Raw genomic sequence first — 12920 nt, forward strand, 5'->3', positions numbered from 1 at the left:
CCAAAAAGCTGTTGAGGCTGGGGGGTCAATAGAAAATTTCAAAACTGAGATTGATAGATTTTTGTTAGGTAAGGGTATTAAGGGTTACGGAACCAAGACGGGTAGCTGGAGTTAAGATATATATCAGCCATGAGCTAACTGAATGGTGGAACAGGCTCGAGAGGCTGAATGGCCAGTTCCTATTCCTATTGTAAAACTCTGATATAGCCCACCCCCTTACTGTAATAGTCTCTGATATGCCCCACACCCGTCACTGTACAACACACTAGTATACCCCACACAGCTCACTGTAACGCTCTGATATACCTCACACCATGAAATATAACACTGTGGTATAGCCAGCCCCCGTCACTATAACACTCCGATATATCCCACAACTCTGATATACCTCATACCACTCAATGTAAAACTCTGATATATTCCACACCCCTCACTGTAACACTCTGACGTAGCCAACCCCCTTCACTGTGACACTCTGATATGCCCCACAACCCTCACTGAAATACTCTGATATAGCTCAAAATCCTAACTACAATGCTCTGAGATAACCCACACCCCTCACTGTAAGACTCTGATATACCCCACACCCCTTACTGTAAGACTCTGATATACCCACACACCTCACTGTCATGCTCTGATATACCCCACACCCCTCACTGTAAGACTCTGATACAGCCCACACCCCTCACTGTAACACACTGATAGACGCCACACACCTCGCCATAACACTCTGATATACCCCACACCACTCATTGTAACATTCTGATATACCCCACACCCCTCACTGTAACACTCTGATATAGCCCACGTCGCTCACTGTAACACTCTGATAGACCCACATACCCCTCACAGTTACACTCTGATATACCCCACACTCTTCACTGTAACACTCTGATATATCCCACCCCTTCACTGTAATATCCTGATATACCCCACACACCTCACTGTAACACTCTGATACACTTCACAACCCTCACTGTAACACTCTGATATACCCACATACCTCACTGTAACATTATGATACACCCCACACCCCCTCACAGTAACACACTGATATACCCCACACTCCTCACTGTAACACACTGATATACCCCACACCCCTTAGTGTAACACTCTGATACCCCACACCCCTCACTGTAACACTCTGATATACTCCACACCCCTCACTGTAACACTCTGATATACCCCACACCCCTCACTGTAAAACTCTGATATACACCACAACCCTTACTGTAACACTCTGAGACACCCACACACCCCGCACAGTTACACTCTGATATACACCACACTCCTCACTGTCACACTCTAATATACCCCACACCCCTCACTGTAACACTCTGATGCAGCCCACACCCCTCAGTGTAACATTCTGATATACCCCACACCCCTCACTGTAAACCTCTGATACATCCCACACCCCTCACTGTAACACTCTGATATACCCCACACCCCTCACTGTAACACTCTGATATACCCCACACCCTTCACTGTAACACTCTGATATACCCCACACACCTCACTGTAAAACTCTGACATACCCCACATCCCTCACAGTAACACACTGATATACCCCACTCCTCTCACTGTAACATTCTGATATATCCCACACCCCTCATTGTAACACTCTGATATACCCCACACCCCTCACGGTAACACTCTGATATACCCCACATCCCTCACAGTAACACTCTGATGTACCCCACACCCCTCACTGTAACTCTCTGATGTACCCCACACCCCTCACTGTAACACTCTGATATACCCCACACCCCTCACTATAACACTGATATACCCCACACCCCTCACTGTAACACTGATATACCCCACACCCCTCACTGTAACACTCTGATATACCCCACACCCCTCAGTGTTACACTCTGATATACTCCACACCCCTCACCATAACACTCTGATATAGCCCATATCACTCACTGTAACACTCTGATATAGCCCATATCACTCACTGTAACACTCTGATATAGCCCACACCCCTCACTGTAACACTCTTATATAGCCCACACACTTCACTGTAACACTCTGACATAGCCCACAGCCCTTCACTGTAATACCCTGATATACCTCACACCCCTCACTGTAACACTCTGATATACCCCACTCCCCTCACTGTAACACTCTGATACACCCACACCCCTCACAGTAACACACTGAGATACACCACACCCCTTACTGTAACACTTTGATATAACCCACACCCCTCAGTGTAACACTCTGATATACCCCACACCCCTCACTGTAACACTCTGATATACCGCAGACCACTCAGTGTAACACTCTGATACACTTCACACCCCTCACTGTAACACTCTGATATACCCCTCACTGTAACACACTGATGTACCCCACAGTCCTCACAGTAACACTCTGCTAAACCCCACTTCCCTCACAATAACACTCTGATATACCCCACACCCCTCACTGTAACACTCTGATATAACCCACACCCCTCACTGTAACACTCTGATACCGCCCACAACCCTCACTGTAACACTCTGATATATCCCACATCCCTCACTGTAACACTCTGATATACTCACACCCCTCAGTGTAGCACTCTTATATAGCCCACACCACTCACTGTAAAACTCTGATATATCCCACACCCCTCACTGTAACACTCTGAAATACCCCACACCCCTTATTGTAACACTCTGATATGCCCCACACCCCTCACTGTAACGCTGATATAACCCAACCCCTCACTGTAACACTGATATACCCCACACCCCTCACTGTAACACTGATATACCCCACACCCCTCACTGTAACACTCTGATATACCCCACCCCCTTCACTGTAATACCCTGATATACCCCACACACCTCACTGTAACACTCTGATATATCCCACATCCCTCGTTCTAACACTCTGATATACCCCACACCCCTCACTGTAACACTCTGATACCGCCCACAACCCTCACTGTAACACTCTGATATATCCCACATCCCTCACTGTAACACTCTGATATACCCCACACCCCTCACTGTAACACTCTGATATACTCACACCCCTCAGTGTAGCACTCTTATATACCCCACACCCCTCACTGTAAAACTCTGATATATCCCACACCCCTCACTGTAACACTCTGAAATACCCCACACCCCTTACTGTAACACTCTGATATACCCCACACCCCTCACTGTAACACTGATATAACCCAACCCCTCACTGTAACACTGATATACCCCACACCCCTCACTGTAACACTCTGATATACTCCACATCCCTCACAGTAACACTCTGATATACCCCACACCCCTCACTATAACACTGATATACCCCACCCCCTTCACTGTAATACCCTGATATACCCCACACCCCTCACTATAACACTCTGATATACCCCACACCCCTCCACTGTAAAACTCTGATATACCCCACCCCCTTCACTGTAATACCCTGATATACCCCACACCCCTCACTGTAACACTCTGATATACCCCACTCCCCTCACTGTAACACTCTGATATACCCCACTCCCCTCACTGTAACACTCTGATATATCCCACACCCCTCACTGTAAAACTCTGAGCTATCCCACACCCCTCACTGTAACACTCTGATATACCCCACACCCCCTCACTGTAACACTCTGATATACCCCACACCACTCACTGTTACACTCTGATATACCCCACATCCCTCACTGTAACACTCTGATACACTCCACACCCCTCACTGTAACACACTGATATACACCACACCCCTCACTGTAACACTCTGATATAACCCACACCCCTCAGTGTAACACTCTGATATACCCCACACCCCTCACTGTAACACTCTGATACACCCCACACCCCTCACTGTAACACTCTGATATACCCCACACCCCTCACAGTAACGCTCTGATATACCCCACACCCCTCAGTGTAACACTCTGATATACCCCACACCCCTCACTGTAACACTCTGATATACCACACACCCCTCACTGTAACACTCTAATAAAACCCACACCCCTCAGTGTAACACTCTGATATACCCCACACCCCTCACTGTAACACTCTGATATACCCCACACCCCTCACTATAACACACTGACGTGCCCCACACCCCTCACTGTAACACTCTGAGATACCCCACACCCCTCACTGTAACACTCTGATATACCCCACACCCCTCATTGTAACACTCTGATACACCCCACACCCCTCACTGTAGCACTCTGATATACTCCACACCCCTCACTGTAACACTCTGATACACCCCACACCCCTCACTGTAGCACTCTGATATACTCCACACCCCTCACTGTAACACTCTGATATACCCCACACCCCTCACTGTAACACTCTGATATACCCACACTCCTCAGTGTAGCACTCTGATATACCCCACACCCTCACTGTAACACTCTGAAATACCCCACACCCCTCACTGTAACACTCTGAAATACCCCACACCCCTCACTGTAACACTCTGCTATACCCCACACCCCTCACTGTAACACTGATATACCCCACACCCCTCACTGTAACACTGATATATCCCAGACCCCTCACTGTAACACTCTGATATAGCCCATATCACTCAGTGTAACACTCTGATAGACCCACACACCCCTCACAGTTACATTCTGAAATACCCCACAGCCCTTACTGTAACACTCTGATATAGCCCACACCCTCACTGTAACACTCTGATATAGCCCACACCCTCACTGTAACACTCTGATATACCCCACACACCTCACTGTAACACTCTGATATACCCCACACCCTCACTGTAACACTCTGATATACCACAGACCCCTCACTGTAACACTCTGATACAGCCCACACCCTTCAGTGTAACACTGGTGGGCGATAACTGTTACCTTTGCGTGATGTCTGGTGATTACTGGGTCCAGACCTGGTGGTGATTGCATGTGTTTGTCCTGGGATTATTCCAGGTGAGACTGTGGAGGATCAGTGTGAGAATGAGGAGGAGTCTGAGAATATTGAGCAGCAGCAGGAGGAGGAGGAGGAGGAGCTGAAGAAAAGCGAATCTGATGAGGTATGACAACTTAAGTTTTATATTTTTTCTTGGGGTCTGGGCGTTGTAATGTATATACCTTTAAGGGGGGAACTACTTTTTACAGCTCATGTATACTGTAGTACCGGCAGTGACCACACCTGTATATAGCACTGAGTAGTAATCTGTACAGTTCAGTTCCAGAGTGAGCCACGTTGAGTAAACACCTGTTGTACCGTTCTCCTGCAGTCTGTGTCTTACTACTGATGGACACAACATTGGCGACGAGGCAAATTCGATCCTACCTGCAACTCTGCATCACCTCCCGGGGATTCGTTCCTGGAGACCAGTAGATTGGAGGTCAAGGCCAGAGACACGGGCGTCGACCATGGTCAACCGCCCAGTCATCCAGCAGAGACTCGAGAGTTGCGGGGGAGGCTGTTGAGAGCCAGGCTTGGCTTTCCAGTCGCGGTGGTCCAGCGAAACGGGCTGGCAACAGGTAGTGCGCAGACCCTTCCCAGACAGCGGCGGGCTAGAGCCCAACCAAGCGGCACAGCAAAGGGCCGAGCAGCGTCGATGGGGGGGAGAGAGAGAGAGCAGAGCGCACAGGGCGCAGCCGGTGTTCAGGGGCCGAGCAGCGGCGAGGCGCCGCCATTGCCACGAGGACCGCTGAGAGCGGCGTTGGCAGCAGCGCAGGAGAAGCATGCGAAACCTACAGAGTGCCGCCATTGCCACGAGGACCGCCGAGAGCGGCGTTGGCAGCAGCGGGGGAGGAAGGAAAGTGCGGGAGACGCCATTTTAAGCCATTTTAAACCACACCCAAAATGCCGAAGAGTGGCAGTATCACCACATTTGACAATGAAGTCGAAGATTGGACTACATATGTCGAACGAATGGAGGTATACTGCAAGGCAAATGAGGTGTCAGATGACAAGAAAGCGCCGGTATTGTTAAATTTAATGGGTGCAAAGACGTATGGCTTATTACGAAATCTAGTAACCCCAGCGAAGCCAGTGGAAAAGAGTTTTGGAGACATAGTGACGATACTACAGGAACATTTAAACCCCACACCGCTGCTGATAGCAGAAAGATTCAAGTTTCACAAACGGAACCAGCATAAGGATGAAAGCAATGCTGAATATTTAACACAACTGCGCAAACTATCGAAACACTGCCAGTTTGGAACGGGACTGGCAGATACCTTAAGGGACAAGTTTGTGTGTGGGCGTCAAAGTGAAGGAACCCAGAAACGGCTTTTATCAGAAAAGGATCTTACGCTGGACAAGGCTTTCAGCATTGCGGTATCATATGAAGCAGCAGCACGGGGCGCTGCAGAGATACAACAGAGACCGCAAGAATATGGCACAAACGAAATGTCATACAGAACAGAGAAGTGCTATCGCTGCGGCAGAACACACGACCAGAATGATTGCTGGTTCAAAGACAAAGTGTGCAGACAGTGTGGAAAAGTAGGACACATAGCACGAGTCTGCAGGTCGGGAAAGAAAACCAGCAATAAGAAACCTCCAAAAGAAAAGTACAAGAAGGTACATAAGGTGACGGAGAATAGTTCAGATGAACAAAAGAGTGATACCGACTCCGAAAGCAGGGAGCTGAGTTGTCTGAAACTACATAATGTGATCAAAACGGAGGATCACCGAACCATTTGGGTCATTCTCAAGATAGCAGGAGTCCAGGTAAAAATGGAATTGGATACAGGATCAGCCCTAACAGTCATAAACCGACGGGACTACGAGCGGCTATTCTCACACATACCCTTGAGAGACACAAAAATTATTTTGAAGACGTACACGGGGCAAAAAGTCTACCCCAAAGGAAAAATAAGGGTGACCGTTATATATAACGGTAAGGAAACACCAAAACTAGACCTGTATGTATTGCAAGATGGAGGACCACCATTACTGGGACGTGAATGGATCCGGAAAATACAGCTGGATTGGCATTCCATACAAGCACTGACTGTGGCTGCCAAAAAGGATGACGACGTCACACCTGGGCGACTGTCAAAGATCCTAGCCGACGCGCAAGAAGTGTTCCAGCAAGGACTTGGAACACTAAAAGGCATGACAGCAACAATTAAAATCGAAGAAAACGCAAGCCCAAAATTTTTTAAGGCCAGACCGGTACCTTATGCGATCCGCCCAGCCGTCGAAGCAGAGCTGGAGAGTTTGGAACGTTCATGAGTACTGTCCAAGGTAGACTGGAGCAAGTGGGCTACACCCATCGTCCCTGTGATGAAAAAGTCGTTGAGCAGCACGCCTGGGGAACCAAGGAAGGTTCGCATCTGTGGGGAATTTAAGGTAACAGTGAACCCAGTCCTTCACACCGTGCAATATCCACTTCCGCAGATTGAAGATATTTTCGCCTCGCTATCTGGAGGGAAACGCTTCACTAAGATTGATCTGGCCCAGGCGTATCTGCAAATGGAGGTAGAAGAAGCATCAAAAAAATACCTCACAATCAACACCCATAAAGGTCTCTACCAATACAACCGGCTGGTATTCGGGGTAGCATCAGCTCCGGCTATTTGGCAAAGGGCAATGGAACAAGTCCTGCAAGGGATCCCAGGGACCCAGTGTTATTTGGACGACATCCTGGTCACGGGCGAAAATGACAGTGATCACCTCGCCAACCTGGAGCAGGTGCTCACTAGATTGAAGGAATATGGGCTCCGAGCTAACCGCCCCAAATGCGAGTTTTTTAAAAAACAGATCTCGTACTGTGGCCACGTTATCGATAAAGAGGGGTTACATAAGTCCCCAGAAAAGATTGAAGCAGTAGTCAAGGCTCCAGCACCGGAAAACGTGTCACAACTGAGGTCGTTCCTCGGGCTGGTAAACTACTACCATAAGTTCTTGCCAAATTTGTTGACAATACTACACCCACTGAACACACTACTGCAAACTGGAGTGCCATGGAAGTGGAGTGACGAATGTAAACGAGCTTTCCAGAAGAGCAAAACACTAATCACATCAAAAGAGGTATTGGCCCATTTCAACACAGCACTACCAATTCGGTTGGCGTGTGATGCGTCACCCTACGGCATTGGAGCGGTGCTGTTGCACAAATTCTCGGACGGCTCAGAGAGGCCAATAGCCTTTGCGTCACGATCACTAACCTCAGCCGAGAGTAACTACGCCCAGATTGACAGGGAGGCCCTCAGCCTAGTGTGGGGAGTGAAAAAGTTCAATCACTTTCTGCACGGGCAGAAATTCACCTTGCTGACTGACCACCAGCCTCTTGTCTCCATTTTTAATCCGAAGAAGGGCGTTCCGGTGATGACTGCGCAACGACTACAAAGATGGTCACTCTTTCTAGGGGCGCACCACTATGAGATTGAATATAAGGGCACGAAACAGCATGGAATTGCTGATGGGCTATCAGGCCTGCCACTGCCTACTGCAGAGGAAGCACCAGCAGTGGATCCTGTCGAAATATTTCATTCAACTATCGTTGAATACCTAACGGTAACTAATGCTCGTATAGAAAAGGAAACCCGAAATGACCCGACACTGTCTCGGGTATATGATTTGACGGTGAAGGGATGGCCAGCACATGGCGACTCACTGTTGCCAGCATTCTTGACAAGAAGAGAACAGCTGTCAGTGTGCCGGGGGACCTTGATGTGTGGATCCCGAGTGGTAATTCCACCCAAGTTAAGGGATAGAGTGCTCAATGAGCTTCATGAGGGTCATCTGGGAGGGGTAAAAATGAAAAGCCTTGCCAGGGCTTATGTGTGGTGGCCGGCAATCGATAAACAAATCGAGGACCTGACCAAGAGCTGCTCAGGATGCCAGAAAGTCCAAAATGCACCACCACATGCCCCTCTACACCCATGGGAGTGGCCCTCATCTCCATGGCAACGGGTGCATATTGATTTTGCTGGTTCATTCATGGACTCAATGTTTTTAATAGCCGTGGATGCGCACTCGAAATGGCCTGAGGTCATCAAAATGTCCTCCACCACCACGGAGAAAACTATTGCAGTCCTATGGACCATTTTTGCCAGGAACGGCTTGCCAGAACAGATTTGCTCCGATAACGGACCACAGTTTGTGTCCGAAGAGTTCCGAAGGTTTATGAAGAAGAATGGGGTATGGCATTACACATCCGCCCCGTATCATCCAGCCACAAATGGATTGGCTGAGAGGTTCGTACAAACCTTTAAGAAGGCAATAAAGGCTATGTACAATGACAACATTCCGCTGCAGCATAAGGTGGACAATTTCCTGTTCGCCTACCGGAATGCGACACATGCAGTCACATGGCCCCGGCCATGATGTTCTTTAACCGAAGGTTAGGACCTCGCCTGGATTTGCTCAGACCAAACGTACGAAGAGATGTTGAGAGTAAGCAATTCCAGCACATCCATGAGAAGCCAACAAGGAGCTTCAATGTAGGGCAACCAGTCTTGGCCCGCGACTACCGAACAGAAAAATGGCAGCCAGGAACGATATGCACACGGCAGGGCCCATTAATGTACACAGTGGACGTTGGGGAGAACATCGTGAGACGCCATGCTGACCAGATCCTAGAGTCACAGGAACAAGTCAATCCATGCCTCGCCCATACGTACCTGGTGAGGAACCCGACGTACAGGTCGCATCTACCCCAGAAACAGTAGCATCGGAAGCTGATGACCCAACCGAGGACAGGGTGCTAGAATCGCCTCCGCACCAAGAGCGAGACACTCGGGAAAGGCGCTATCCAGAAAGGATCAGGAAGCCTCCCCAAAGACTGAATATATAAATGGACTATTTTCAGCTAACGTTGTATGTTAAAAGTGTTAATTGTAATTAGTTTGATATTTAATTGTTAAATGAGTGTTATGGTACTGTTAATCTAAAAGGGGAGGAATTGTAATGTATATACCTTTAAGGGGGGAACTACTTTTTACAGCTCATGTATACTGTAGTACCGGCAGTGACCACACCTGTATATAGCACTGAGTGGTAATCTGTACAGTTCAGTTCCAGAGTGAGCCACGTTGAGTAAACACCTGTTGTACCGTTCTCCTGCAGTCTGTGTCTTACTACTGACGGACACAACAGGCGTCACTGGCAAGGCCCATCCATGGTCGGCCTGAGAAGGTGGTGGTGGGCCTTCTACTTGAACTGTACAAGTCCATGTGATGAAGGTGCTCCCACGATGCTGTTAGGTAGGGAATTCCAGGGTCTTGACCCAGCGATGACCCTGAAAGCGGACGGATTGTTGTAAAATCCCAACTGGTTCACTAAATCCTTCCTGGAAGAGGAGCTGCCGTCCTAACCTGGTGTGGCTTGCACGTGACTCCAGTCTCGCTCTATATCATTGACTCTCAAAGCCCTTTGAATTGGCCAAGCAAGCCCCCATTTGTAAACATTCGCTACAGTATTTTGTTTCTAATTATTCATTGATATTTATTCATTGAATGTACGTGTTAAGGATGTTACACTTGAGGGGTGATAGGGGCGAATGCTCTGGGAGACCATTTACTGACTGATGCTGTAAAGATGTTGGAAACACGCCTGCTCGGCTGGTGGCCATTTATTTAAAACTTAATTTGAGGTGAAATTTTTCTGCTTATCAAAGTGAGGGGTGTTAGTGCTAGGTACTCCTTTGAATTAGCCAAGTGTTAGTGTTATGTACTGCCGGGTTAGATACAGAGTAAAGCTCCCTCTACACTGTCCCATCAAACACTCCCAGGGCAGGTACAGTACGGGTTAGATACAGAGTAAATCTCCCTCTGCACTGTCCCATCAAACACTCCTAGGGCAGGTACAGCACAGGGTTAGATACAGAGTAAAGCTCCCTCTACATTGTCCCATCAAACACTCTCAGGGCAGTTACAGCAGGGGTTAGATACAGAGTAAAGCTCCCTCTACACTGTCCCATCAAACACTCCCAGGGCAGGTACAGCACGGGTTAGATACAGAGGAAAGCTCCCTCTACACTGTCCCATCAAACACTCTCAGGGCAGGTACAGCAGGGGTTAGATACAGAGGAAAGCTCCCTCTACACTGTCCCATCAAACACTCCCAGGGCAGGTACAGCAGGAGTTAGATACAGAGTAAAGCTCCCTCTACACTGTCCCATCAAACACTCTCAGGGCAGGTACAGCACGGGTTAGATACAGAGTAAAGCTCCCTCTACACTGTCCCATCAAACACTCCCAGGGCAGGTACAGCACGGGTTAGATACAGAGTAAAGCTCCCTCTACATTGTCCCATCAAACACTCCCAGGGCAGGTACAGCACAGGTTAGATACAGAGTAAAGCTCCCTCTACATTGTCCCATCAAACACTCCCAGGGCAGGTACAGCACGGGTTAGATACAGAGTAAAGCTCCCTCTACACTGTCCCATCAAACACTCCCAAGGCAGGTGCAGCACGGGTTAGATACAGAGTAAAGCTCCCTCTACACTGTCCCATCAAACACTCCCAGGGCAGGTACAGCACGGATTAGATACAGAGTAAAGCTCCCTCTACACTGTCCCATCAAACACTCCCAGGGCAGGTACAGCACGGGTTAGATACAGAGTAAAGCTCCCTCTACACTGATCAAACACTCCCAGGGTAGGTACAGCACTAGTTAGATACAGAGTGAAGCTCCCTCTACACTGTCCCATCAAACACTCCCAAGGCAGGTGCAGCACGGGTTAGATACAGAGTAAATTTCCCTCTACACTATCCTATCCACCACTACCAGGGCAGCTACAGCGAGGACTAGGTACAGAATAAATCTCCCTCTACACTGTCCCATACAACAGTCCCAGGGAAGGTACAGCACGGGTCAGATACAGAGTAAATCGCCCTTGACACTGTCCCATCAAACACTCCTAGGGCAGGTACAGCACGGGGTTAGATACAGAGTAAAGCTCCCTCTACATTTTCCCATCAAACACTCCCAGGGCAGGTACAGCACGGGTTAGATACAGAGTAAAGCTCCGTCTACACTGCCCCATCAAACAATCCCAGATCAGGTACAGCACGGGTTAGATACAGAGTAAAGCTCTCTCTGCACTGTCCCATCAAACACACCCAGGGCAGGTACAGCATGAGTTAGATATAGAGTAAATTTATCTCTATACTGTCCCATCAAACACTCCCAGGTCAGGTACAGCATGGGCTAGATATAGAGTAAAGCTCTCTCTGCACTGTCCCATCAAACAAACCCAGGGCAGGTACAGCACGAGTTAGATATAGAGTAAATCTCCCTCTATACTGTCCCATCAAACACTCTCAGGGCAGGTACAGCATGGGTTAGATAGAGTAAAACTCCCTCTCCACTGTCACATCAAATGGTGTGATGTTCCCCTCACACCCTGTGGGAGCGCTGTTCCACTCCCTCCCTGTGGGAGGCGCTATTCTCACTCCCTGTGGAGCTGCTGTTCCTCTCACTCCCTGTAGGAGTTGCTGTTCTCCTTACTCCCTGTAGGAGGCACTATTCTCACTCCCTGTGGGAGGTGCTATTCCCCTCACTCCCTGTGGGAGGTGCTATTCTCACTCCCTGTGGGAGGTGCTGTTCCTCTCACTCCCTGTAGGAGGCACTATTCTCACACCCTGTGGGAGATGCTGTTCCCCTCTCTCCCTGTGGGAGGTGCTATTCTCACTCCCTATGGGAGGTGCTGTTCCCCTCACTCTCTGTGGGAGGTGCTATTCTCACATCCTATAGGAGATGCTGTTTCCCTCACTCCCTGTGGGAGGCACTATTCACACTTCCTGTGGGAGGTGCTGTTCCCCTCACTCCCTGTGGGGGACGCTATTCTCACTGGCTGTGGGAGACACCATTCTCACTCCCTGTGGGAGGCGATATTCTCACTCCCTGTAGGAGGTGCTGTTCCCCTCACTCCCTGTGGGAGCTGTTGTTCCCCTCACTCCCTGTGGGAGGTGCTGTTCCCCTCACTCCCTGTGGGGGACGCTATTCTCACTGGCTGTGGG

General features: G+C 49.0%; 1 protein-coding gene across 1 annotated transcript in view; it reads left to right on the forward strand.

Moving 5' to 3' along the window:
* LOC147109716 (1-phosphatidylinositol 4,5-bisphosphate phosphodiesterase beta-2-like) overlaps positions 1–12920 on the forward strand; it is a 195988-nt gene that overhangs the window by 40469 nt on the left and 142599 nt on the right. Inside the window, exon 6 of the mRNA XM_086003833.1 lies at positions 4919–5022. Within this exon, the coding sequence (XP_085859959.1) occupies positions 4919–5022 (104 nt within the window). The remainder of the gene's footprint in view (positions 1–4918; positions 5023–12920) is intronic.

This window comes from Somniosus microcephalus, chromosome 12, assembly GCF_052327205.1.
Source record: "Somniosus microcephalus isolate GS21.2 chromosome 12, FLI_Smic_1.0, whole genome shotgun sequence".
In the NCBI taxonomy this organism is placed as follows: Eukaryota; Metazoa; Chordata; class Chondrichthyes; order Squaliformes; family Somniosidae; genus Somniosus; species Somniosus microcephalus.